This window comes from Bos javanicus, chromosome 15 (genome assembly GCF_032452875.1).
Source record: "Bos javanicus breed banteng chromosome 15, ARS-OSU_banteng_1.0, whole genome shotgun sequence".
Taxonomy (NCBI): Eukaryota; Metazoa; Chordata; class Mammalia; order Artiodactyla; family Bovidae; genus Bos; species Bos javanicus.
Window position 1 is genome coordinate 4,438,263 of NC_083882.1, and position 27,541 is coordinate 4,465,803.

The following is a 27,541-nucleotide window of genomic DNA, read 5'->3' on the forward strand; positions in this document are numbered from 1 at the left end:
TGATTGCAAGCTTCAGGCCTTAAGAAACATTGAGGAAAAGAATGTTGAAAATGCTTTCACACTGATTTTTAAACTAATATTGTTAACAAAGTCTAATTTTCACCTTTAGCAGTTCACAGAGTGAGCCAACCCTGTGCTTTTTAAGTTAGGAGATAATTTATGAAAAAGTATCCACAAAAATTCAGTTTAATCCCAGTTGGCCTGTTCTAATAATTATGTTTTATGGCCTGTTCTACTAATTGACATTCATTTTAAAATTAGGGACTCCTGCCCTACGTCTTTCATGTTCTCCACCACTCCCTTGTTTCGTTTTCCCTTTTCAGCAATACACTGTGCGCTGCCTCACTGATGAAGGTATAATTTGGGTTCTAAGATACTTTCGTATACAATGCTGTGATTCGTTGAGGGAGAGTACAAAGATTAGAAGTAGTTAGTAGTAATAATAACCATGCATTAGTCAGTCACAGGTCTCACTGTTGATTAGCCTTGCTGAACTTTCTATTCTAAATTAGATGGCTGCATAAGACGAGAACTTTGGGAGACTTGTCAGTCACCCGGTTTTCATCCACCGCTTGCTCCATCTGAGAGTAGATCCCAACTACAGCAACAATCTCTCCCGCTTTTGTCCAGCATTGTTCTTCTTTCTTGGTCTCAGGTTTTTATTTTATTTTATTTTATTTTTTTCAATTGTATCAACATTTTCTTTTTTTTTTTAATTTAATTTTATTTTTAAACTTTACATAATTGTATTAGTTTTGCCAAATATCAAAATGAATCCACCACAGGTATACATGTGTTCCCCATCCTGGTCTCAGGTTTTTAAAGAGTGGTGTAGACCGACTCTGCTGAGCTTGGTGGTACATGTCTTGCTGGAAATAGTGCATAAAAAGAGGCAGTTCTTTCAAAATTAATGTCTGAACTGCATGGCAAGCAGGATCATTTCAATGTAACTCTTTCTAAAATAGTCCTTGAACGTTTGTGCAAGATGTGTTCCCACAAACGTCAGGCACACTTAGAAATAAACTATCGGGGCATTTTAAACTGCCTTTTATTTATTATCTTACTGCAAAATGCTTTTCAGCGTTTAGAATTCTGCCTATTCATTATTCACAGTAACCTTCCATCCATGTATGTATTTAACAGCTCTGTTTTGAAAGTCTCCATGTGCCCAGACTGGTGAGGTTCTGAGGTTACCTTGGTAAACAAGACATTGTCCTTTCCCTCAAGATATATAATATTCTGCATGTGATTTTTTTTAACTTTTCTGTGAAACTTTCAAAGAAATTATAAAGCATCTTTTAGTAACTTTAAGTCCCTGTACCCAACCAGCTTCAAGCAGAAACCTTTTCATTTTGATATTTGGCAAAACTAATACAATTATGTAAAGTTTAAAAATAAAATAAAATTTAAAAAAAATAAAAAATAAAAAAGCAAGATAGAATACATTGCATCTATTTTAAAGGATTTATTTACATTCCTCCATAATGTATTCAGCACAAGTTGAGGGGCTAAGTGGCCAGTTATGTGCCTGGGGCACTTTTCTTGTTAATAATAAAGATTTTCATACATATGTTTGAACAGCAATTGATAAAATATCCATTTGTACACCTATTTTAGATGATAGTATACAACTATATATACAATCACTGATAGATGGGAAAAGTGTTTATCCCGCTGAAGATTTTGGATTTCAGGTTCCTTGGTCTCATTATTGCCTCACATTTGTCAGTCAAACCACTGGCAGTTCTGCCTTCTTGAAGGAAAATCTTTGAGGTGTCCTGTCATTTGGACCTGAAAAGAATCTTAAATGTCATATTATTCAGCCCCTAAACTATTAGTTTAGGAAACAGAAGCCAGAAAGATGACATGTTGCGTCTGATGCTACTGTTGATTATAGTGAAGAAAGTCACCAACATGATGTAGCTGCATTCAAAACTTCACTCTTCCATATACCAGCCAGCCTTCCGTTCTCTTCACTTAGAACAAATCACTTTAACTTCTGTGTGTTGGTTTCATTACCTGTTAAAGTAATATAACAAAATTAAATTTAAAATAAAAAGCAGAATGAAAGCAGTGGTAATTACTGCAATATTTACTTTTTATCAACTTATGGTAGACTTACAAAATTGGATGCTTGTAAAGTATATTGCACCCCACAAAAATTAAGTGGTTGTAATGTGGTTCTCTGGCAGCAGCAGTTTGGTTTATATAACACTTAACTACATGCTCATCAAACATTGTTCATCTGATATATTGTATGATTGTGAAATAACCATTTTACAAATGAAATTTTATAATAAATCCCTTTGCATATTGGGAATTGCCTGAACCAATGACCATTCTTTTCTTTTGGCTTATAGTTATAGTATGTTGGGTTTGTGGCTAACAGTCATGATACCGGCTCCTGGATGTCTTAGAGAGACAGTGGAGCAAATGAGTATGCCTGTATGTTCCACTGAATTTGTGTGAGGTGCCACAGTCTGCAGAGATCACCGTTTATTCCTATGGAATCACTGATGAAGTATTTTAATTCTTACTTTAATAACAGCATTTACCATTTAGATCTCATGCTGTCGTAGATAATATTATGATCTGAGAAGAAAAAATAAACCATTATTTGTGATTTCATTCCTCCTTAAACATAACTTGAAGCAGTAGGTTACCAGATGTGTCTACTGGGACCAAGAGTGACTGTTCCATGAAATGGGAAACGTTAGATAAGGTAATTTCCAAAGTAGATAGTTCTTACCCTAGTTCATTCTGTATTTATATAATATGATGTCCTCTAGAATGTTTCAAGGTCAAAGACAGGAAAGTGAGCCCATGACAGGTCATCAGGCAGGGAGGTAAGATGAAAATTCATATATGAGATATAGAGTCAAGCAAGGCAGTGAAGGAGCCTGGGAAGTCAAGAATGAGGAGCACAAGAGCAGCAAGAATGATATGGTCAGTGGTTCTCACAGTTTAGGGAGCTCAGAATCACCTGGAGGCCTTGTTAAAATAATAGTGCTGGGCTCCACCCCCAGCCTTTCTGCTTTAGTAGGTTTGGGATAAGGTCTGATAATTTGCATTTCCGACAAATTCCCAGCTGATGATGCTGATCTTGGGGATCACACTCTGAGAACAACAGTTGTTCAAGATGAATCCCAAAGTAAGTGACAGTGTCTCCAAGGATTTAATGAGCTCCAGGGATACTTGGTTGGGCGAACTCAGTTTGCCAAAGAGTTAGGGACAGAATAAAAACATTTTGGCTTTTTCTTTCATTTTAATTCACTTTTTTAAAGGCATCAAATTCATAACCCAAAGTAATGACTATGTGAACCTCTTTCTGTATTAAAATGTAAAATAAGAACTTATATTCTTGCCATGTAAAACATAAGTCAAAATTATTCCTATGAAAAATGATATATTTCATATTTTTGTAGTTTAACAACTCATACAGTGTTCTGGTTAAGAATGTGTGCTCTGAATATAGTCTGCTGCTGCTGCTGCTAAGTCACTTCAGTCATGTCCGACTCTGTGTGACCCCATAGACAGGAACCCGTCAGACTTCCTGTCCCTGGGATTCTCCAGGCAAGAACACTGGAGTGAGTTGCCATTTCCTTCTCCAGTGCATGAAAGTGAAAAGTGAAAGTGAAGTCACTCAGTCGTGTCCGACACTCAGCAAACCCATGGACTGCAGCCTTCCAGGCTCCTCCGTCCATGGGATTTTCCAGGCAAGAGTACTGGAGTGGGGTGCCATTACCTTCTCCGCTGAAGATAGTCTAGGGTCAGATATTGATTTCATCACCTGCTTTATGCCCTGAGGTCATAAGTTTCTTGAACTCTCTGAGCCTTCTTTGTGAAGTGGGGATATTACTAATTGCATACAGTTGTTGTGAGGATTAAATGTAGTAATGAATTTAAACAACTTACTGGAGGAGTTCCTGACATACTGTGCTAGTTATTATTGGAACACCAAAGTAAATGCCTTCATTGAGGAATGTGACTTTGTATATAACACTTCGGAGTTATCTCTATAAATCATCACAGCTCTTCTGCCAAGAATAGCCCTGAGTTTGGCATGAGGTTATAAATTATATATAAACAATGTGATTCAGAAGTCAAAGTGATTATAGATAGCAAAGGATCTAAAATTGCCTCTAGCAAATTTCAGGCTAAGAAGGAAAACTACCTTCTGTTACAGATAGTTAAGAGCATCAAACTTGGGACCAGAGCATGGAACATGACTGCAGAGCTGGTGCTCTGGTCTCCTGGGCAAGAGGCTGGGACTAGGGAAGTCTGCTCCTCTAGCTACTTTTGCTCTTCCTAAGGCTGTCTCCCACACAAAAGCTAGCCGGGCAAGCACAAAACACTAAACACTGAATTAGTCAAAAAAAAAAAAAAGCAAAGAAAAATTGAAATTCCCATCCATATCAGAATGTTTGTAAAAGGGAGAGAAGCCTTTGCATCTCACATGCTGACTCCTTGTTCATCCCCTTTGTCTTATTTTGGAAGCTTTAACAACCACCCTCCGCAGCCCAATCTTTCAGTGGTTTCCACCAGCAATTTAGGCCTCCCTGACCAGGCTCACTGAATTATAGGCTTCGGAGTCAACTCTCTGTGGGAGGACGCAAATAGACTGTGGCTGCAGTTCTGCTTACAGAGGGGCCTAAAATGTCAAAATCTAAAATGCAAAGAACTCTGGACACTGGGAGATAGGAAAAATGGGCCCACTGAGCAGTGCAATTCTCATGCAGACCACCTGCAGTTAGGTCAGATGTCACTGGTTAAGAGCCCAGGTCCCAAGACTGATCTTCAGTCACCTGCTGAAAATTGTGAGGTACCCAGGTTACCCATACTCCTTACCAATCCACAGTTAAACCGAGGGCTTCCTATAAGCCCCTCAGACTTGATAATTTGCTAGAAAAACTTAGAGAATTCAAGAAAACACTGTAGTTATAATTACAGTTTTACGATAAAGGATACAAATCAGGACCAGCCAAACAAAGAGACACTTAGGGAGAGGTCTGGGAAGATTCAAGCATGAAGCTTCATGTCCTCAGGATATGTCACCCTCCCAGCATATGTGTGTGTCATGAACCAGGAAACTCCCCCAAGCCACAGTGACCAGAGTTTTTATAAGAGTTTCATTCTATAGATATGATTGATTGGCTCACTGGCAATAGGCTAAGACTCCAAGACACCTTACCTTAGGGACGTTGGGAAGTCAGACTGGTGTCAGAGCTGAAAGTCATGTGTTTAGTCTTTCTATCATAGCCAATCCCCATCCTGAAACTACTTAGGGGCCCACAGTGAATCACCCCATCAGCATAAAATCAGGTTTGGCCCCAAGGGCCTACTATAAATAATAAAGTCACTTCGGAATTCTAAGGGATTAGAAGTTCCCTTTTAGGAACCCAGGACAAAGATCAGACAAGTTCTTTATTATACAATATACGGAAAATAGAATTAGAATTGGAACTATTTTAAGTCAGCAACAATGAAGGCCAAAAATTATAATCTTTTATGAGGGAGAAACAACTGGAAAATGCCATTTGATTAAAAAATACATGGTCATTAAATATCATGAGGGTCTTTAATTTGCTTTTCACTCACTTGTTTCACTCACTCATTCATTAATTCAGCAATATTTATTGAGTACCTCCTGTGCTAATCATTGACGATATAATGTTCCTCTGTCAATGAAAAAAAAATGTGTTTGTACAGTTGATCCATGAACAAAGTGAAGTTTAGGGGTGCCAGTACCTTACTGGGGCTTCCCCCTGGCTCAGCAGTAAAGAATCCTCCTGCAGCGCAGGAGGTGCAAGTTTGATCCCTGGGTCAGAAAGGTCCCCAGGAAAAGGGCATGGCAACTGTTGACTAACAAGATGCAAAGTGAGACTTGCAAGTTAAGTTTTAATGGGGCAAAATGAAGACTGCAGCCCAGGAGACAGCACCTCAGATACCTCTAAGGAATTGTTCAAAAAAGGCAGTGGGGAAGGTCAATATATAAGATGTTTTGAAGGGGGAATTCAGAGCAGTCAAGTACTTACTTTACAAAAGGTTTTCTGTTAGTCACAAGAAGCTGATGTCACCATGAAGGGATTTAATGCTTTTCTAGATGTGAGGAGATGCATGGATTTGGATCATGAAATCAGTTTCTGGAAATATCTGACTATCTAAAGACCTATTCCCCAGTTTCCCTGGAGCACAGAGTGCCTCACTGTCCACCCTGAACTGCCTTCAGGGCATGTTGAGGTTCAACAGCTGCAGCAGCACAGGATTCAGTCTCTGCAGAGGCAGGTGGCAAATGTTCTTGGCAAACGCCAATTTGTAGTTGACACAACCCACTCCAGTATTCTTGCCAGGAAAATCCCATAGAGAGAGGAGCCTGGTGGGCTACAGTCCATGGGATGGCAAAGAGTCAGACACCACTGCGCAACTAAGAACATGCACACTCACACACATACACACACACCCTACAGTCAAAAACCCACATAAAACTTTTGTCTCCGCCCCCACAACCAAACTTTACTCATACTTCACTGTTGGCCAAAAACATTACTTTTTTTCCCCCTCTTTGGCTTTTGTTTGTTTGGTTGGTTTTGAGCTGTGTTAGGTCTTCACTGTGCCACGTGGGCTTCTCTAGTTGTTGCGTGGGCTTAGTTACTATGGCATGTGGAATCTGAGTTCCCTGACCAGGGATTGAACCCATGTCTCCTGCATTTGAAGGTGGATACTTTATCACTGGCCCACAGTAGAAGTCCCCAGAAGCCTTCCTGCTAAACAGTTGATTAACATATTTTGTATGTTATGTGTATTATATATTCTACAATAAAGTGAACTAGAAAAAAGAAAATGTCAAGAAAGTCAAAAGAGAAAGTGCATTTACAATGTTGCTGATGAATTTATGGTTCTTGCTTTGTCATGAAAGGATTCAGAGATGAAGTGATAGTAAATGGATGTCTTTAAAGGCAGACACACTTCGCAGAGTGTGGGCCATCTCAGAAAGCAAGAAGAGAGCCTCAGTATACAGTGTGGATACTTTTTGTGGACTGGGTAATTTCATAGGCTAATTAGTGGGAGGATTATTCCAATTATTTGGGGGAAGAGGCAGGGATTTCCAGGAATTACGTCACAGCACAATATCTGACCTTTTATGGTTGGCCTCAAAATTCTCATGGTGCCAATGGGTGTGTCATTTAACATGCTAGCAAGCGTGAGATGAGGCGCTAGGTCTACTGCAAGTTGATGCTTCCGACATCTTGGACAAAGTTAGTTCTAACCAGTCTTCATCATGGTTATATCATGCCCTGCCTGCTTCTTCCCCTTCCCTCCTGTTTCAACTGTATGTGTGTGTTTGTGTGTGTGTATATATATATACATATATATCAAAAAAAATTCACAGACCCACACAGTTCAAACCCGTGTTGCTCAAGGGTCAGCTATATTACATGGAAAAAGGAAAGATGAACTATTTGAAATTACTTGCTCATTTTAATTCCAATTGAAATGAGTCTGAGTTCTGAGATGATCGTTAATTTTGCTTGTCAAAAATAATGTTAAGAGAGCTCCCAAAGTATCAAATATTAGGAGTCAAGTCTAGCTTTATGAAGAATTGAGGAGACAGGAGTAGTAGAAAAAAACATGGATGTTGTTTGTTTAACCACAAAGCTGCCATTTGGCCTTAATGTTTTTAAACACAATCAAGAAGTGCTTTGCAATGTGATGTGTTTTAAACTGTTCTTTTTTTGCTTTCCTGTAATTGGAGCAACATACTAATTTCTACAAGTTGTGACTACTAACAGAGAGCAATCACCTCACAGACTTGTACCGAAGAGACGAGACCATCGAGGTGACAGGACATGGCCACGTGCAGAGTCCCCGCTTCCCAAACAGCTACCCTCGCAACCTGCTTCTGACCTGGCGGCTCCACTCCCAGGAGAAAACAAGGATACAGCTAGCCTTTGACAATCAGTTTGGATTAGAGGAAGCCGAAAATGATATCTGTAGGTGAGTGTGAAATGAAATCCATATTAGGGTAAAATTCCAAGGTGAAGAAAAGATTTAAAACATTGCATCAAAGTTCTCATTTGGGCCCTATCCAAAATACGTGACTTCTTTTTCAGAAAGCCTTTATGTCCGTCCTAATGTACAACATAAATTGAAGCACAGTCTCTGTGGAGGCCTGGTAACCTGGCAAGACTCACAGAAGCTCACTCTTGCAACTGGCAGAGCCAGGCTGTGTGACTTCCAGAGAAGGGGGATCTGGGTAATTCTTTTTTCTGGGCCAGGCCTAGAACCACCTTTGTGAGCAGCTGGACACATCTGGTCTCCCAGGTCACCAGCAACCATGTCCCATGGCCCGAGTGCGAGCTTCTCAGGACTTGAGGAGTGTATCCGCTGCTGGGCTCCAGGAACTGACCCAGCGCTGGGAGAGGGTGATGGCGAGGACCCTGCCAGGCCGTTACCTGAAATAATAATTTTAAAGCCTCAGATACATGTAAAAAGAGAGAAGACAAGCTCCCAATGCCAGTTGGCTCCTCCTCAGAGGTCTGTTTCTTCCTGCAATTTCGGGGTCAGTAGAAAATGAAAGCTGCACTGAGATAGTCTTCTCCCTTTTGAGCATATTTTTCAGAGCAAGTCTTGGCTGCTGTTCTTCAAATTGTCCACTCACAGCATCTTATTCCTTTAATAAGCATGTGTAAGATGCGGAGGATTTTTTTTTTCCTCCTTGTACTTTACCGCGTGCACTTGTTCTGCATTGCCAATGAACTACTACTAAACTGCTAAATCCTTTCAGTAGGTTTATTTTACTTTGAATAATAAAAATCAGGTGCCTCAAATTTGGCTATCCTCTGTTGCATGTTTATTACACTGACAGTTTTTATTATGTTGCTATTTTTTTCAAGAATAATAGCACTCACTATTACTTTCTAGGACCATAGAGGCTAATGTATTCTGGAAAGTAAAGATGAATACATGCAGGAAGAGCCAGTTAATATTTACAGAGAGAATAAGCTTGAGGAGATCTTGTGTCTTTTCAACCTTGAAAGGGAGAATTCATTTTCTGTGCTTAAGAAAAAGGGAGAGAGAGAGAGATCATGTAAACAAACAACAAGGCCAGTGTTAAAAGATTATTAAAGATGATGTCATTGAAGAGATACTGGTCTCCACTCCCGCACAGGGTTTTGATCTGGTAGTGACTAAACCCTTTGGGCGTCCTGACCTTAAAAATAGAGGAAATTAAGGATGACTTTTCCCCCAGTTGTTGGTCAGTTGCTAAGTGGTGTCCAACTCTTTGCAACCCCATGGACTGCAGCACACCAGGCGTCCCTGTCCCTAACCATCTCCCGGAGTTTGCTCAAATTCATGTCCATTGAGTCGTTGATGCTATCTAACCATGCCATCCTCTGTCGCCCCCTTCTCTTCCTGCCTTCAATCTTTCCCAGCATCAGGGTCTTTTCCAGTGAGTCAGCTCTTTGCACCAGGTGGCCAAAGTACTGGAGCTTCAGTTTCAGCATCAGTCCTTCCAACGAGTATTCAGGGTTGATTTCCTTTAGGATGGACTAAAGGATCCCCAGACCATTCATCAAATCAAGTTGCTCCTAAAAATTTATAGAGGGAGGTAGAGAAGTAAGAGGTAGAGGACAAAGGGAGAAGGGGAAGAGATCAGGACCCTCCTTGAAAACCAAAATGGAGCTTTGAGAATGAAAATTGTGCTAATAGGTTATCTAAAAGACAAAAGTAACCTCTTGTGTTATTAAAGTTTCAAGTATACTTTTGCTTAGTGTAGTGAATATGATTCACATACATTGTATATAAAATGAAATGAAGTTGTTTCTTCCCATCTGTTGCAAAACTTCCTTGATGTCTACATTGTAATATTTATTGCTCTAATGATGATTCTATCTTAGTACTTTTCACTTTCCAACCACCATATATCAAGTAGTTAATTTGCGTAGTGCTCAAGAGATATTCAGCTGGTAAAATTACATAAACCTTCTTATTTTGTTCATTAGGAAACAGAGGCAAAGGAGATAAAGGCCCCATAGACTATTTTCAATGAAACTGAGTCAGCATTTTATTATGCTTACCTGCTTCTTAGATCACCCTGCCCCATCCAATAAGAGCTCTGAGGTGTATGAAGACTAGTTAAACCGTATTGGGTTTTCTTCATATTCAGATGTGATGGTTCTCATGCTGACTCCTTTTGGTAATCATGACAGGAAAATATAAAGTAGATATGAGATTTCTGCCACTGTTCACCCTGAGTGTGTGCCCTGAGTGTTCATCGTGTGCCCTGTGACTTTAGCATCTGAAGTCATATGGGGAAAAGGTGACTGAAGGGCAGGGTGCTGAGGACCAGAACTGAAAGGCACACAGTTCAGCTCTCAAGTAGAATGTTTGAAGATGTGGGGTATCTCAGAAGAAGTGATTCTGTCTCTGAACGTGTTTTACTCTGCAACGAAAGAGTGGAATATTGTGCAGGGACTTTGAGGATCTAATGGCTCCATGGAATATCTAAAATGCCTCTCCTGTCTTTTCCAATCCTGCAATTCTCTGTTTCTCTGACCAGTGTCAATGATGAACCCATGGTCTTACCCTCATTCACACACAGCCCAGATATGTTCAATACTGGCTAGAGCACATCACTGCTAAAGGCATGTGCTTTTGATTATGATAAATGTCATTGTTTATGATATAATCCTTCCAAAAGATAGGTTCCACAAAGACAAAATAGTTGTTTATTTTATAATTTTATCATTTATTTTCTACAATGAAATTGTTGATTTTTCATGCTGTGTAGGTATAGACCATTTCCTTTCCTACAGAAATGCTGGATGTGGTAAATTAATTCCAAATGGGAATTTGTTTAAAAATTTGATATAGTAAACATGTGGGTGTATAATTGAAGCTACAGGCTTACCCAGTGGCTCAGCGGTAAAGTATCCGCCTGTAATGCAGGAGATGCTTGTTCAATCCCTGAGTCGGGGAGATCCCCTGGAGGAGGTCCTGGCAACCAACTCCAGTATTCTTGCCTGGAGAATCCCATGGACAGAGGTTTCTGGAGGGCTGCAGTCCATAGGATCAAAGAGGGGACATGACTGAAGCAACTGAGCATGCACGCATGCACACAACTGGAGCTACATCTCCTAAAACATGACAAGAGATTATATTTATTGGCTTCTCCAGGAAAACCTTTATAAGCTAGATGCTCAGAAAGTAGTCTATTTTGATTTTTAACAATTTAGGAAGAGTTATGAGGCTTCCCAAAATATCAATAACCTCAGATATGCAGATGACACCACCCTTATGGCAGAAAGTGAAGAGGAACTCAAAAGCCTTTTGATGAAAGTGAAAGTGGAGAGTGAAAAAGTTGGCTTAAAGCTCAACATTCAGAAAACAAAGATCATGGCATCTGGTCCCACCACTTCATGGGAAATAGATGGGGAAACAGTGGAAACAGTGTCAGACTTTCTTTTTCTGGGCACCAAAATCACAGCAGATGGTGACTGCAGCCATGAAATTAAAAGATGCTTGCTCCTTGGAAGGATAGTTATGACCAACCTAGATAGCATATTCAAAAGCAGAGACATTACTTTGCCAACAAAGGTTCATCTAGTCAAGGCTATGGTTTTTCCTGTGGTCATGTATGGATGTGAGAGTTGGACTGTGAAGAAGGCTGAGCGCCAAAGAATTGACACTTTTGAACTGTGGTGTTGGAGAAGACTCTTGAGAGTCCCTTGGACTGCAAGGAGATCCAACCAGTCCATTCTGAAGGAGATCAGCCCTGGGATTTCTTTGGAAGGAATGATGCTAAAGCTGAAACTCCAGTACTTTGGCCACCTCATGGGAAGAGTTGACTCATTGGAAAAGACTCTGATGCTGGGAGGGATTGGGGGCAGGAGGAGAAGGGGACAACAGAGAATGAGATGGCTGGATGGCATCACTGACTTGATGGACGTGAGTCTGAGTGAACTCCGGGAGCTGGTGATGGAGAGGGAGGCCTGGCGTGCTGTAATTCATGGGGTCGAAAAGAGTCAGACACGACTGAGCAACTGATCTGGTCTGATCTGATGAGGCTTCCCTGTTAGCTCAACTGGTAAAGAATCTGCCTGCAATCCAGAAGACCCCTGATCAATCCCTGGGTTGGGAAGATCCCCTAGAGAAGGGATAGACTACCCATTCCAGTATTCTTGGGCTTCCCTGTTGGCTCAGATGGTAAAAAATCTCCCCGCACACTGTTTACAATAGCTAGGACATGGAAGCAACCTAGATGTCCATCAGGAGGCAAATGGATAAGAAAGCTTGGATACACAATGGAATATTACTCAGCCATTAAAAAGAATGCATTTGAACCAGTTCTAATGAGATGGATGACTGGAGCCTATTATACAGAGTGAAGTAATTCAGAAAGAAAAATACCAATACAGTATACTAACACATATATATGGAATTTAGAAAGATGGCAACAATGATCCTATATGAGAGATAACAGAGACACAGATATAAAGAACAGTCTTTTGGACTCTGTGGGCGAAGGCAAGGATGGGATGATTTGAGAGAATAGCATTGAAACATGTATATTATCATATGTGAAACAGATCTCCTGTCCAGGTTCGATGCATGAGACAGGGTGCTCAGGGCTGGTGCACTGGGATGACCCTGAAGGATGGGGTGGGGAGGGAGGTGGGAGGGGGGTTAAGGATGGGGAACATATGTACACCCATGGCTGATTCATGTAAGTGTATGGCAAAAACCACTACAATGTTGTAAAGTAATTAGCCTCCAATTAAAAAAAAAAAAAAAAAGAATCTCCCTGCAATGCAGAAGACCTGGGTTTGATCCCTGGGTTGGGAAGATCCCCTGGAGGAGGGCATGGCAACCCACTCTAGTATTCTGGCCTGGAGAATCCCATGGACAGAGGAGCCTGGTGGGCTACAGTCCATGGGGTCACAAAGAGTTGGACACGACTGAGCAACTTTCACTCACTCAAGGAGAATAGGCTGAAAGTGTATAAAAGTTTTTCCTCAGAATAGATTGTTGAAGTTTGAATTTTAGAAATCTAATCCAAGAACTGATTTTTCTTCTAAACTTCATTTCAGATAATAGGTCATAAGAAATCACATATGTTAGTTTTAATTTCTCAATGAAAGTATGAATTTCAAAGTCTATTTTAATCAAAACTTATTTATGTTAAATTGGTACCAGGTATGATTTTGTAGAAGTTGAAGACATATCTGAAACCAGTACTGTTATTAGAGGACGATGGTGTGGACACAAGGAAGTTCCTCCAAGGATAATATCAAGAACAAACCAGATTAAAATAACGTTCAAGTCTGATGACTACTTTGTGGCTAAACCTGGATTCAAGATTTATTATTCTTTTGTGGTAAGTAGCGTAACCACCCTATGATTAAAAGCAGACACTGGTTAAATGAAGTTTGGAGATCATTTTCTGTGATTAAATTCAGTGGTGTGAAACTGAACGGTGTTAATTGCCTGTGGCATGCTTTGTCCCTGCTTTTGTGGCCAAAATGTCAAAACTTTCTTTAGTGAGGAATGCCATTTTAGATCTGTTCAATCAATGCTTGGGGCCCAAGCATTTGGAAAGAAAGCACAGTGAATAGAAAAAGTAAAATTGTTTACAGTAAAGCATATACCGTTTTCCCTTTGATTCAGCAAAATAAATGTACAGCCAAAGAGAAGCTTTGTGATATTTGAGAAATTGTCTATGTAATTCCAATCACACAAGAGTTCCAATTTTAGTTTAAATTATGACCCAAATTTGGGAATGACCTATGGTATAATCATAGAACCTCAGAGTTAGCAAGCATCTTAAAGACTGGAGTATAATTCAGGACCCAAAGGTTGATTTTTGCTTACTCTACCCATGTTTATTTTTGCTCTCACGTCTGCACCTCGGCAGCCATTTTAAACTTTAAATGCTTCTGTTAGAAGATATTCAACCTCATATTGACGTATAATCTACCTTGTAGTTAAGTCTAGTTGTTGGGTCATACATGGTCATGGATCTCCTTTACTCAGTCATTCATTAGTAAAACAATATAAAGTTCCTTGGAGGAGGAAATGCCAACCCATGCTAATATTCTTGCCTGAAAAATTCCATGGACAGAGGAGCCTGGCGGGCTACAGTCCATGGGGTCGCAAAGCAACTGAGCACATGCCCACACGTAAAGTTCCTGCGTATTATCAGACACTCTGATAGGTGTAGTAGACAAAAGGCAAGCAAGAAGACAGGGTCCTTGACCCTCCTGGAGTTGATAGTCTGGTGGAAGTGACAGTTACAAAGCAGTAAGAACTAATGATGAGTAATGAGACAGAAGGACTGGGTGTTGCAGATGAAGCGCAGGGAGAAGTTGGGATAATTTTGCCTATGTGTTACCTTTAGGATAGATTAAATATCTCTGAATCCTTGAGTCGTTCATAGCATATTGCCTCTTGCTCACCTGGCAGCGTCACTAACTCTCATTCAGTTTATTGCTACCCCTTTTCAAAATGTGGTTGCCAAAATGGAACACAGTACTACAAATGGAGTCAATTTGTGGGGTTTTTCCTCATATGAGTTAAATTTAGAGTAGGAAAAAATCTTTATTTTTTCAAATCTAATGTGGTTTCTTCTCTTTTATTTTGCATTATGATAAGTTATTAAATACTAAGTGAATTCTACATCAGAATACTATAAATGAAAAAATGCATGTGGTGATCCTGGTTCTACTTTAATTTGGGAATAATCCATCAAGCATTATATACATTATTGCATACTCATGCAGTGCTGCTCAGCACTAAAATGGAAGTATGAACCTTTGGTTTCTGCATTTCTTTGCCTTTAATGTGTTCAGTGATGCATCTGTTCTCAATTTTTCATGGACAAAGCAGTCTCAGCATGTTGGACTGGTGATGTGGCAGAATGGCTTAGTTAAGGACCTGTTTTATTCCCTCAACGTATCAAGGACTGTTAGTGCTCGTGTATATGCTTTTTGTGAAGCTTTGGTTATGACTAAGTTAAATGATCCATAAGTCAGTTAGAAACACACTAACTCTAGTATTATGTCTTTAAGGCAAAATAACTCCTTTTCGTTGAAACAGGCAGTGCAGATGTGGATTTAAGGAAAAGGGAGTATTTTCGTTTGAGGTGTTTTGGCTTATAGTGCAGGCTTGTCACTCATTTCCTGGCTGCTGTTAAGTGGAGTGTTGGACAGACTATAGTTTGGATGTAAACTCTTTGGCACGACTCCACTCACTCACTTATTCACCTCCACTAGTACATTCAGTTGTGTTTTTTAGAAATGATGGCTGTCGTACATTTTTTTGTTATACCAGCCTCTTGGTCTGCATTCATTGCAAATAGCTCCAGGCTCCCTTTTCGCTCCTAATAGGCTTCTGGCACTAAATATGATCAATTAGGGCCAAAGTGCTTTGGTGGCTGAATTCCAAGAGGTAGAATGAGCGTAACCTTCAGGTGTATATAAACTCTAGATCTGTGTGACTTTTTGATAAACTCTTCTATTTGAACCTTATTCAACAGGGATCGTTTATGATTTGACCAATGTTTTGGAAAGGTCATTTTATTCATGCTTAAATTTTTCTTGGAAAACCTTTAAAGCAGAGTTTATGAAATCAAATGCTACAGAGACCAGACTTAAAACTCTTAGTGAAAAAAAAAAAAAAAAAAAACATGGTTAGCCCTATATAAAATTAGAGGGAGACAGTGGGATTAAAAATAGTGAGCTCTGATGTATGTAAGTCATATCATTATGCTTCCCACATTATACAGTGCTGTATGTCAATTATATCTCATGAAACTAAAAAAAAAATGACAAGCCTCCTTTAGGTGTATTTAAATAATGAATTTTAAAATGTTGTATAGACCTACAAAGCCTCTCGAATTTGGAGGCAGCTGTTTTGCAATTGCTCCTTTAAGGCATGGCAGGTGCTGGGGAAATTTGGACTGATAATAATTCCTGAGCAATCACTGTGCTCTTAGAAAATGGTGCATAGCTATTTGGATAAGTCAAAACCACCTCCCTTCTCATCTCTACCTTTCCACTTCTCAGCCTTCCATCAAACGCCTCTCTTCTTCCTACCTCAAGACTCTCCTGTTGTACAAGGGCCTCCCTTGAGGCTATAAGTTACAGGTGCCCAGGACCATAAGAGCCCACTGCACTAGAACCACATCTACATGGTTCCCATGCTTATAACATTTTTAGAATAAGTCTGGTGTACATTTTTAGTCTATTTTTCACTCCAGCAAAGTATGGGAGACTGACTAATGGGATAACATCATGATCATTTAGTTTGGGTTAGCAATTATTCTTATAATTGCTACAATTTTGTGTGATGTGCTCATTCAATGATTTACCTTTTTTTCCAACACCTATCACATTCTTTCCTAGGGCAAGGCAGCACAGCCATAGGGGACCACATTGCTACAAAGCTAATTTTGATTCAAAGAATGTTTCCCCAATTATTAATGTGTCATGTAGAATGAGTCTCATACCTTTTGGTTGTATAACCATAAAATGTGGATAATAATTGGAGTTGGTGTGAGATTTTAAATTAATGGCAAATACTTATAATAGCACCTAGGATATAGTGGGAGTGCTCAATAAATAATGGTGATAATGGTCCTATCTTTGCCATCGCTAAGTGTGTGTGTGTGTGTGTGTGTCTCCTCCAGATATGATCAATAGCAATGACCCATTTGAAGGTAGGACAAGTGTCCTGTGTGTATTCTACACAGTGCCTTATACATGGCTAGTGATGATCTTTGTTGAATTGACTCCTACTGAGAAAATGATTCAATTTCATATTTCAATTTTTTCTCTCCTACTGAGTTTTCTTTCCTAATTTCACTCAGTTGAGGAGGATAGATAACCATCAGCACTTCCCAGCTGGCACAGTAGTAAAGAGTCTGCCTGTCAATGCAGGAGGTGCAAGAGACATGTGTTCAGTCTCTGGGTTGGGAAGATCTCCTGGAGTAGGACATGGCAACCCACTCCAGGATTCTTGCCTGGCAAATTCCATGGACAGAGGAGCCTGATGGCCTATAGTCCATGGGGTCACAAGGAGTCGGACACGACAGACCACACAACACAGTAAAAACAACAGATACCATCAGAGAGCATAATGAATAATGTCATCAAATTGTTAGCAAAATGTGTTTGTCTAAATAAATTAGGCTCTGCCATCGCAAATTTAGTTTACTGGGGAATGAATGGATTGATTGGATTGTTAGGAATCTTTTTGAAGACCATTAAGTAGATTATTGGAAAGGTGTCAGTTATTAGACTCCAAGCGTGTGGTGTGCAAAGAAGTCTGCAAGCATGTGTGTGAATTTCAGCTCTGCTTCTTACTGACCAAAGGCTCAGTTTTGTCATCTGTAAGATTGTGATCATGCTGCCTGATATACAATTAACTAGTTATTGGGTTAAGTAATGTTTGTAAAGCACCCTGCCTGGAACTTGGTAAAATTACACAAATACCTACTGTTCTTATTGTTATCATTATCACTGGTGTAATTATTAATGTATCATCAGGTGATAAGTGAACTTGGCAGACATATACAAACAGCCCAGTTGTCACTGTGTGTGTGTATGTATGCACATATACACATACTTCTGACCATAATTCACTTCTGACCTCCAAAGTAAAAGCATTTCATTTCATATTGTGACAAACATTAAAAAAGCCTTTTATTTGTATATATGTGTTTAATGAAAGTGAAAGTGAAGTCGCTCAGTCATGTCTGACTCTTTGCGCCTCCATGGACTGTAGCCCCCCCAGGCTCCTCCATCCATGGAATTTCCCAGGCAAGAATACTGGAGTGGGTTGCCATTTCCTTCTCCAGGGGATCTTCCTGACTCAGGGATCGAACCTGGGTCTCCCACATTGCAGGCAGATGCTTTTACCATCTGTGCCACCAGGGAAACCTGTGTTTAATGAAAAGTATATTTTAATTCAAAAAATTATTTTTAAAACTTGTATTGATATATAGATGATTTACAACATTAAAATATTAAATATTAAAGTAAAAATTAAATTACTTGAAAGCTAACCCATTTGATTTATTAACAAACTCTAGTTTATTTTTTAAATTGAATTTAATAATACCTTATAAACATTTTCTAAGATTAAAAAAGCAATTTTATCTGTTACTAACTGTGTACCTCTGTAGTTTGAATCAACTTCAAGTAGCACAGTTAAAATTTCCATTGAGGTTTAAACTCCACATGAATCATGGTTTTGCATTATAAATAATTATTTAAAATAGATGCAGAAAGGGAAGGGGATGGAAAAGAAGAAGATGAGGTTGCAAAGAAAAGGGAAGAATAAGGCCATTGAGTTAATAACGAAGATTCTGATTTGTAATAGCTTTCACAGATTCTAATTTTGCTCACCTAAAACTTGCCAGTTGGTGAAACAAAAACAAAATAATGATGGGCAATTCATTATTATTGCCATAAACTAAATTCTCAAAGCTAGAAACTAAAGGACCTTATTCACTTTCTCTACAAAATATGGAAATTCCATGTTTATTTCCATTGTCAGATCAAAATTGTTGAAGGTTTTTGAACATCCCTGGTTGTTCTGATCACATCAGCCAGGACTATTTGTAGAGCCAAGGATGGTCAAGATGAGGATGGTCATCACAAGGCAGATCCTGTTTCCCTCCACTTCACTTCAGTATATCCTACTGAAGGTTTGGCAATAAGAGAGATGCAGTATTATTTATTAAATACCTACTGTATGCTAGACCAAGCTCAGTCTAGGGTCCTGGAAATACAGCTGTGAGAAAGATAGGCAGATCTTTGTCCTCAGGATCTCATATAGTTGTTCAGTCACTCAGTCGTGTCTAACTGTTTGTGACCCCATGGACTGCAGCACGCCAGGGCTCCCTGCCCATCGCCAACTCCTAGAGCTTACTCAAACTCATGTCCATTGAGTCAGTGATTCCATCCAACCATCTCATCCTCTATCGTCCCCTTCTCCTCCTGCCTTCAATCTTTTCCAGCATCAGGGTCTATTCTAATGAGTTAGCTCTATGCAGCAGGTGGCCAAAGTATTGGAGTTTCAGCTTCAGCATCTGTCCTTCCAATGAATATTCAGGGTTTATTTCCTTTAGGATGGACTGGCTTGATCTTCCTGCAGTCCAAGGGACTCTCCAGAGTCTACTCTAACACCACAGTTCAAAAGCAGCAATTTATCATTGCTCAGACTTCTTTATGGTCCAGCTCTCTCATCCATCCATGATTACCAGAAAATCCATAGCTTTGACTATACTTCGTTGGCAATGTCTCTGCCTTTTAATACACTGTCTGGGTTTGTCATAGCTTTTCTTACAAGAAGCAAACATTTTAATTTCTTGGCTGCAGTCACATCTGCGATGATTTTGGAGCCCAAGAAAATAAAATCTATCACTGTTTCCATTGTTTCCCCATCTATCTGCCATGAAGTGATGGATCTGGATGCCATGATTTTAGTTTTGTTTTTTTTTGAATGTTGAGTTTTAAGCAACTTTTTCATTTTCCTCTTTCACCTTCATCAAGAGACTCTTTACTTCTTCTTAGCATTCTGCCATAAGGGTGGTGTCATCTGCATATCTGAGGTTATCGCTGTTTCTCCCTGCAGTCTTGATTCCAGCTTGTGCTTCATCCAGCCTGGCATTCCACATGATGTGCTCTGCATATAAGTTAAATAAGCAGGGTGACAATACACAGCCTTGTTGTACTCCTTTCCCAATTTTGAACCAGTCTGTTGTTCCATGTCCGGTTCTAACTGTTGCTTCCTGACCTTCATACAGGTTTCTCAGCAGGCAGGTAAGGTGGTCTGGTGGAAACAAACAATAAACATTTATGTAAACAAGAGAGTAAGTACATATATACAAACATAGATTTTTTTGAGATTCAATAGTAACTAGAAAGAGGATAAAAGAGAATATTTTCACAGAGGATGACTGGAAAAAGACCCACTCCACTTAGAGAGTCAAGGGAGATCTGTGTGTGTAAAATTTGAGTTGATACGGAAAGAGGAGCCAGCAGCACCAACACCATGTGGAAGTATGCGAGAAATGCTTTAAGAAAAAAGGCAACAAATGCTAAACCCTGAAACAGAAAAAAGAAGAATCTTTTCTTTGATAGCAGTGAATCTCTTGGCATCTTGGGATTCCAGCCACTGTAAGGAGGCAAACATAAGAGAGGGAAGTAAAACAGTAGCTGATCCTCCCTCAGTCGAGTGTCAGAAGGTTTTCTTATCCTCATCTGACCCCATCCTGTTTTGCATGTTTCTCAAACCTTTTAGTACTGAGACCAGGTGAGGTAGCTAAAATCAGAGAGTTAGCTCAGGGCAGATACTAAGAAAGTATCAACAAGATAACAAAGTGTGGAGCAGAAAGAAAACCCAGGATCATGGTCTGTGTCAGACCGGATGAGAGTACACGCATACCCCTAAAGGCCCCAAGTGAGGGTCGGAGCAGTAGGATGCATGTTGGCAAGCCCAGGGGCATCAAAGGATACTGGTTGAAGCAATCATTCCTAAGGCCAGAGTCTTGTTGCAACAATTCTTAGGCAAAGGTAGATAAGTATTCTTATTTAAAGTTTTACAGATGTTCTAAAATTTCACCAATTACAAAGAACATTTTTTGATAAACTAGGAGTCTCATTGGGAAGGTTAAGTGAATCAGTTATTTTAATCAACTTGTGTTCAGAAAACCTGAATACATAATGAGAACTTTGATTGAGTTCTTAAGAGAGTAAAAAGCAAAATTCAATATAGTCCTGGGGCAAAGGATAATTTAACAAGGAGCATGGCTAGGTCTAGAAGCAAATGATAGGAGGAGAATAAAGGGAAATGGGCTCTTGCAGATGGAGTGGGGAGCAGAAGACGAGGGGGTAAAAATAGGATTAAGGAAGCAGGAGAAGACAAGAAAGTGAGGTAGAATGAAATCCTATGATAGTATTTTCCCCTGTGGAATTCAGGGCATTTTTGCTAGTTGTATATTCATTTCAATGTATTATTCAAAGGGCTTTTTATTGGGCACCTACTATTTTTCATGCACTTTGATAAATACTGGGTAGTGCACAAAACACAACAAGGTTCCTACTCTTGTAGAACTTACAGTTTGGTAGACACAGTCCTGATGATGATAAAAATATATTATAAAATAATAATAAGAGCATATAACTCCGGGTTATTGTGAGGAATAAATATACAGGGCAATGTATGTGAAGTGTTTAATGCAGCATGTGGCATATTATAATCTGCTTCTATTAAACCATGCATTGCATGAAGACTGATTGTAAGAAAAATACAGAATCTTGGAGAACCAATGCTTAGACCAACCCTCTTCTTTTATAAGTGAGGCAGTGAACTCAGGTTGGGTAACTTTACTAGTGAAACAGTGAACACAGCTTGTGAGTTTGTGATCACAGAGCTCACACATGTGTTATCCAAGAGATGAAAGCTGTGGACCCTATCCAAAGAAAAATAAATATATCTAAAGTTGCACAGAGTACCAGGGAAGCCCCCTAAATCTTATCTGTGATGGCCCTTAGATGCAGTTAAGAACCCCACACATATTGCCTCTGCATGTTCTCTGATTTGGGGAATGTTTTCCTCCACGTTGGCTAGTCCTCCCCAACATAAGCAGTGTTTGAAATAGTACTTTATTACTGTAATTAATTTTCCTCATAAAACCCATGCACTAATCACATGAGCAGATGACTCCCCAGGCACTGAGTAAACACATTTCCAACCTTGTGAGGGATGCTGTATAATGACACCTGGACAGTCCAGTATCCTGTTTATCTAGCATTAAGTTATACAGACTTGCCACAAGTAAACTTTTTATCCCTAAAAATCATAAAGATGCACTGATATTAAATAACTGGACCTCTTTATATACATACCATTTTTTCTCTATAACTGTGCTTTTTGATGTCCTAATATTTTGGTAGATGAAGAAAGTGAGAAAGTTGAAGAAGGAAAAAGCTATTCAATTATATTAGAAGGTGATTTGCATATTAAAAATATGCTTAAAGCAAGAGCAGTATTTATTTCTTAAAAAGCTTTGAAGAAGTGAATCTCAGTAAGAAAATATCTCTACCTAATGTTCACTTATCAATTCAACAGATAATTCTGAGAACTCACTGTGGATAATAAGAAGAAAATTATATTCCTTTGAGGGAGAAAGACATATTAATTATAAAACACTGTGAATTGCAGTGATGAAATGTGCATGGAATATTCTGGGCACACAAGGAAGAAGAACGCTTAATCTCACAAAAATGGGACTTGCTGCTCTAAGGGAAGAAAAAAAAAAGTATTTTTTTCCCCTCTACCCGCATAGGTTCTGTTTTCAACTGTGTAAATTAGACTGACAGAAACCAAATCAACAAGAAAAGCAAACAAATTATTCACACATACATATCACACACACGTGGGAGTTACTCAGTTGAGTAAGTCAGAGTGGTGGTTAGAACCTGGGCTTATATAACATTTTAACCAAAGGATAATACATTTTCAGAGAAGTGACAAGACAATGGAAAAGGACTTTGAAGATTCTAGGGCAGAACATTTTGGAAAGGTAAATATATGGGAGAACAAATGGAAGCAAAGGACTAGTGAGAAAAGTTTGTTATGTGGACTCCTCTGGTGCCTCAGTAGGCTGCTAAGGGTGCAGAGTCATCTCTGATGAGGGCTGAGGTGCGACCTTTATGAACATATGTGTTTCTAGGCACATAGGGGGAGAACAGAGACCTTTCCTGAGCCTGCTTCTCAGTTGCCTTCAGCTCAATATAATTCTTAGGCCAAAGTGGCATATTTGAGGGTGGCGTATTCCACTACGCTTCTCTGGACTGGGTCAGGGAGGGGAGCGGACCCTGAGAAGAGAATGCTGCCTAAACAAAAGCACGAAGTCAGAGAAGCCAGGCGTTTCAGACTATTCTGATGAACTAATTCAAAGGGTTTCAGCTTGAGGCTGCTAAGCATTTACTACCTTTCTTTATTCTTGCCAGTAGAAAGGAGATGCATGCATGCATGCTAAGTTGCTTCAGTCATGTCTGACTTTTTGCAGCTGTATAGACTGTAGCCCTCCAGGCTCGTCTGTCCACGGGATTCTCCAGGCAAGAATACTGGAATGGGTTGTCATGGCTTCCTTCAAGAGATCTTTCCATTCCAGGAGTCAAACCCACATCTCTTACTTCTCCTGCATTGGCAGGTGGGTTTTTTTTTTTTTTTTTTTTACTACTAGAGTCACCTGGGAAGCCCAGAAAACAAAAGAAGTCAAAAGATGATCAAAGAAGCAACTTTATTAATGGTGGTCCATAAAATGCCAAAGCTCAGGACTTCTTGTAAAACTGGAGTGGAGAATTAGGCTGTGACCCAAGGCCAAAGTATGGGTGCACCAATACTGTCATACAAATTCAGGATCAAGGATTCTTTCCAGGGCTCTAGGGGGTATACTTGGGAGAAGGCAATGGCACCCCACTCCAGTACTGTTGCCCGGAAAATCCCATGGATGGAGGAGCCTGGTAGGCTGCAGTCCATGGGATCACTAAGAGTCAGACACGACTGAGCGACTTCACTTTCACTTTCCACTTTCATGCATTGGAGAAGGAAATGGCAACCCACTCCAGTGTTCTTGCCTGGAGAATCCCATGGATGGAGAAGCCTGGTAGGTTGCAGTCCATGGGGTCGCACAGAGTCGGACATGACTGAAGCAACTTAGCAGTAGCAGCAGTAGCAGGGGGTATACTTACATGCCCCTCCAACCACAGGGAAGATCACAGGCCTGGTGACAGATAGTCTCCAGCAGCGGGGAGAATGCACTGAGGACAGGACAGCTGACTCCAGGCCCAGCCATGCTCAGCAGATGGAGCAGAGGAGAGCTGAGACCCTTTCCAGGGGCTAACATCAGAATCAGGCCACCCCAGAGAGCAAAGGGGAGAGGGGATGGGGGTGGGAGGCAAGACAAAAGAAGTGACGAAGACAAGGAATCTATGAAGGAGAAAAACAAAAATGTCTATTAATCTTTATATCTGTGGACTGAGGGAGTAACATGGAGAGAAGCTTTTCTCCTCCAGAAGAGTAAGCAGAGCTCTTTGTGCCCCTGAAGGGTCCAAACCCACAGTGATTTTTGTGGTTTGTTTTTTTTTTTTTCAATCAGTCATCTTTGCTGGCAGTCCTTGGGGACTCAGTCCTACCCACCTCTGGTCCTAAGGAGAACTGGGTGACCCCCTTCTTCTATATAAGAATCAGCTATTCTGTCTGGGAAATTGAAGATTCCTGGAACACTGGGGAGATGCCAGTCTTCTCTCCCAGGTGAACCAAAGAATGATTAATCAATCATACAGACAGGACTCATTTAGCCTTGAAAATAACCACTCGTGACATCCCTTTATCAGTAGGAACGTGGTGAATTAAGGCTGACCTCCATTCAACATTGCTTCTTTCACCTGTGAGAAAATTGCGTTATGTATTCAAAGTGACTCTTCCCTTATTTTGCAATTGAAAATAGGAGCCAGGCAGGAAAAAAAAAAAAAATAGAGATTGAAAAGGCATGGAAAAAGAGAGAGACATGAATACCTGATCAGGTGATCAGGGCTCCTTGGCTGGGCCCTGCTTGCTGCTTCCTGACTGGTCTCCCGCCCCCCGTCTCCCTGACTTCAGTCTCTCCTGCATGTGACTGCCAGAGGAAGAAGCAAAGCTGTAATCAGGACACTTTCAGCTGAACACTTGTGAATGAGTTTCAGTTTCCTGTGGAGTACTGTGCAGATGCCTCACTCAGACACCGAGCTGTCTGTATTCTGATCCTCCTCATGTTCTAGCTTTGGTTCTGCCCTCTCCTTCCTCGGATTGCTCAGTCCAGACCTGCAGCCGTATGACCAGGCGGTCCATACTTCATGATTGTCCTCCTCTAATCTCTCCAGTTAACTTTCCCACAGACACTTCTTCAAGAATCCAAGCCCTCCTCTCTCTGTCAGACATATTCATGTCAAAGATACCACTTGTCCTTAGCTCCTCACCCACAAATACGCCTTCCCTTTGTCAGGCACCCATCTTGCTAGTCTTTGTCAACATTATGGTTTTTCAAAGAAGTAATGTGTAGATATCCCAGCTGTTTTTGAAAATACATAGAAAAGTAAAAAAATTAAAACCCACCAATAGCTCCCATCATCAAGTACAACCACTGTGGATATTGTGGATCTTTCTTTCCAGCTGTTTTCTTATCCCATAGAAACCTATGCACAGGTCTCAGTGTCTCCATTGGAGTGAAAGCTCCTGGAGGGCTGGGAGCACCTTATTCCTATAGGTCTATCACAGGGCATTGTACTAAGTATGTCTTAACATGTTTCATTGAGCTGAACCAACAAGTATTCATTGAGTACCTGTGATGCATCTGATCACTTGGAGTAGAAGCAATATATGGGGCTGGCCAAAAAGTTTGTTTGAGTTTTTGCATAGGCTGCTGAGGAAAAGCCTAAATGAACTTTTTGGCCAACCCAATATAAAAGCAATCCCCAATGATCTATAAAGAGACAATTGATTGTCTTTTTTCAGACTTAGGGCCAGAAAAACTCACTTGCTCTCACTCTGTTGTTATAGTCATATCAATTTACCAACGAACCTCAGCGGTTTGGTCCAAGATTCGCTGGGCATTGGAAGGGGTGGGGGTGTGAATGGAGGAGTAGTGGCCACTAGAGGGGTCAAATGTCAGGGGAATTGTGGAATGGAACCAGGTACCCTTATTCTAAAATCTGCCTCCACTACATTTAATTGCATATGTAACAGCCTGCATGTGTAACAGTCTGACCTCAGCATTTCTTATATCAGACTATGCAATAGCAATACCATTGCAGACGTGGATCAGATCCTCTATTGATGCAGCTTCTGAGCTGTCATACCTCATGGAGAAAGTCAGCAGCTTTGAAAGACTCAGGACTGCTTATGTGCTCTACTGCTCTCAGCTGCTCAGTCACGTCTGACCCTTGACGACCCCATAGATTGTCATCCACCAGGCTCCTCTGTCCATGGGATTTCCCAAGCAAGAACACTGTTGTGGGTTGCCATTTCTGCCTCCAGGGATCTTCCTGACCCTGGAGAGATTAAACCAGCATCTCCTGCATTGGCAGGTGAGTTATTTACTGCTGAGCCCACCTGGAAAGCCCATCAGGACTTCTTAATAATTGCGAAAGGTCTTTGAGGTCCTGATGTCTGTTTTAGCATGGGTCTTTGCTGAGGCCTCAGGAGCTTTCCAGGTTTTTAAAATATTCCAGAACTATTTATTTGTTGTTTTTTGAGGTTTTTTGTACAGGTTTGAGGATATATGAGTCAGAAACACTCAAATTCAAATCTATGAATTGATGTATCTGTGAGACCTGGGACACATCATTCAAACTGTCCAAGCTGCTGTTTTAAATTCATAAAATGAAAAGGAACCACATGCATCATAGAGCTGCCTGAGGATTACCTTTCAAATATATGGGTTTGATAAACTATGTACAACAGATGGAACTGTTATTATTACTGTTACCATCAAAATGTCTTTGGAGAATTAGAATCCAATTAAGTATATCCCAGGTCCTTTAAGAGAGTCTGTGCCTTAGTTCATCTGGGTTGTCATAACAGAATATTATAGGCTAGGTGGCTTAGAAGAAACAGAAATTTATTTTTCACAGTTTTGGAGGCTGGGATGTCCAAGTTCATGGCACCAGGAGACTCAGTGTCTGGTGAGAGCCTGCTTCCTGGTTCAGAGACAGTCCTCATTTTGCTATGACCTCACATTGCAAAAGCAGGCAGGGAGCTCTCTGGGGCCTCTTTTATTAATATAAGAACACTAATTCCATTCATGAGCTCTCCCCCTTCATGACCTACTCACCTCCCAAAGGCCCCACTTCCTGAAACTAACACTGAGGTTTAAGTTGCAACATACTAATTTTGGGGAGACACACCAGTCAGTCTCTATAGCATGTTGGAACCTGACAAGCACTGGGGACTTGGAGTAAGGTCAGGCCTAGGAACAGTTCTGCTGTGTGATTCTGATTCCGAGTAAACCCACACCCTGAGGCAGAGTTGAGAGGAGAGAAAGCCAAAACCTAATAGCTCTGTTCTGCTAAACTACATTAAATGTATGTTCTCTTCATCCCTTTTGAACTGCTCAGCAAAATATCTTGAACTATACCTTTAATGTGAAGATTCTAATTTTAGTAGTATATTTGGAGTTTAAAAGTTCCTTGATGTCACCCTTGTAGAAAGATATCCGTTCCTCACCTACAAAATACTGTGCAACAGCCCCTTTGGCTCAAAGACAAGCTAGGTCTCTGAAGTCTATAGTTTTTCAGGCTATGAGTACTCAATGTCATATTCTGGCTTTTCTTAAAGTGTTAAAAACAGTTATTTTTACAAGGAGAAAAAGACACTAAAATGTCCTAGTATTTTAATCTCTGTGATATATCTTTCGACAACAGATAACAAAGAAATATGAATTTGAAATAGAAACATTTCTTTTAGCCATGAGAGACAACTTAGACAGGGA

The 27,541-nt window shown here is 40.2% G+C and overlaps 1 protein-coding gene across 2 annotated transcripts in view; it reads left to right on the forward strand.

The window, feature by feature from the left end:
* Positions 1 to 27,541, forward strand: part of PDGFD (platelet derived growth factor D) — a 278,766-nt gene that overhangs the window by 172,832 nt on the left and 78,393 nt on the right. The window contains exons 2-3 of one of the 2 annotated variants that reach the window (XM_061440083.1): positions 7,791 to 7,995; positions 13,198 to 13,378. In XM_061440083.1, coding sequence (XP_061296067.1) covers positions 7,791 to 7,995; positions 13,198 to 13,378 — 386 coding nt within the window. The remainder of the gene's footprint in view (positions 1 to 7,790; positions 7,996 to 13,197; positions 13,379 to 27,541) is intronic. The other variant, XM_061440084.1, reaches the window with a different exon arrangement.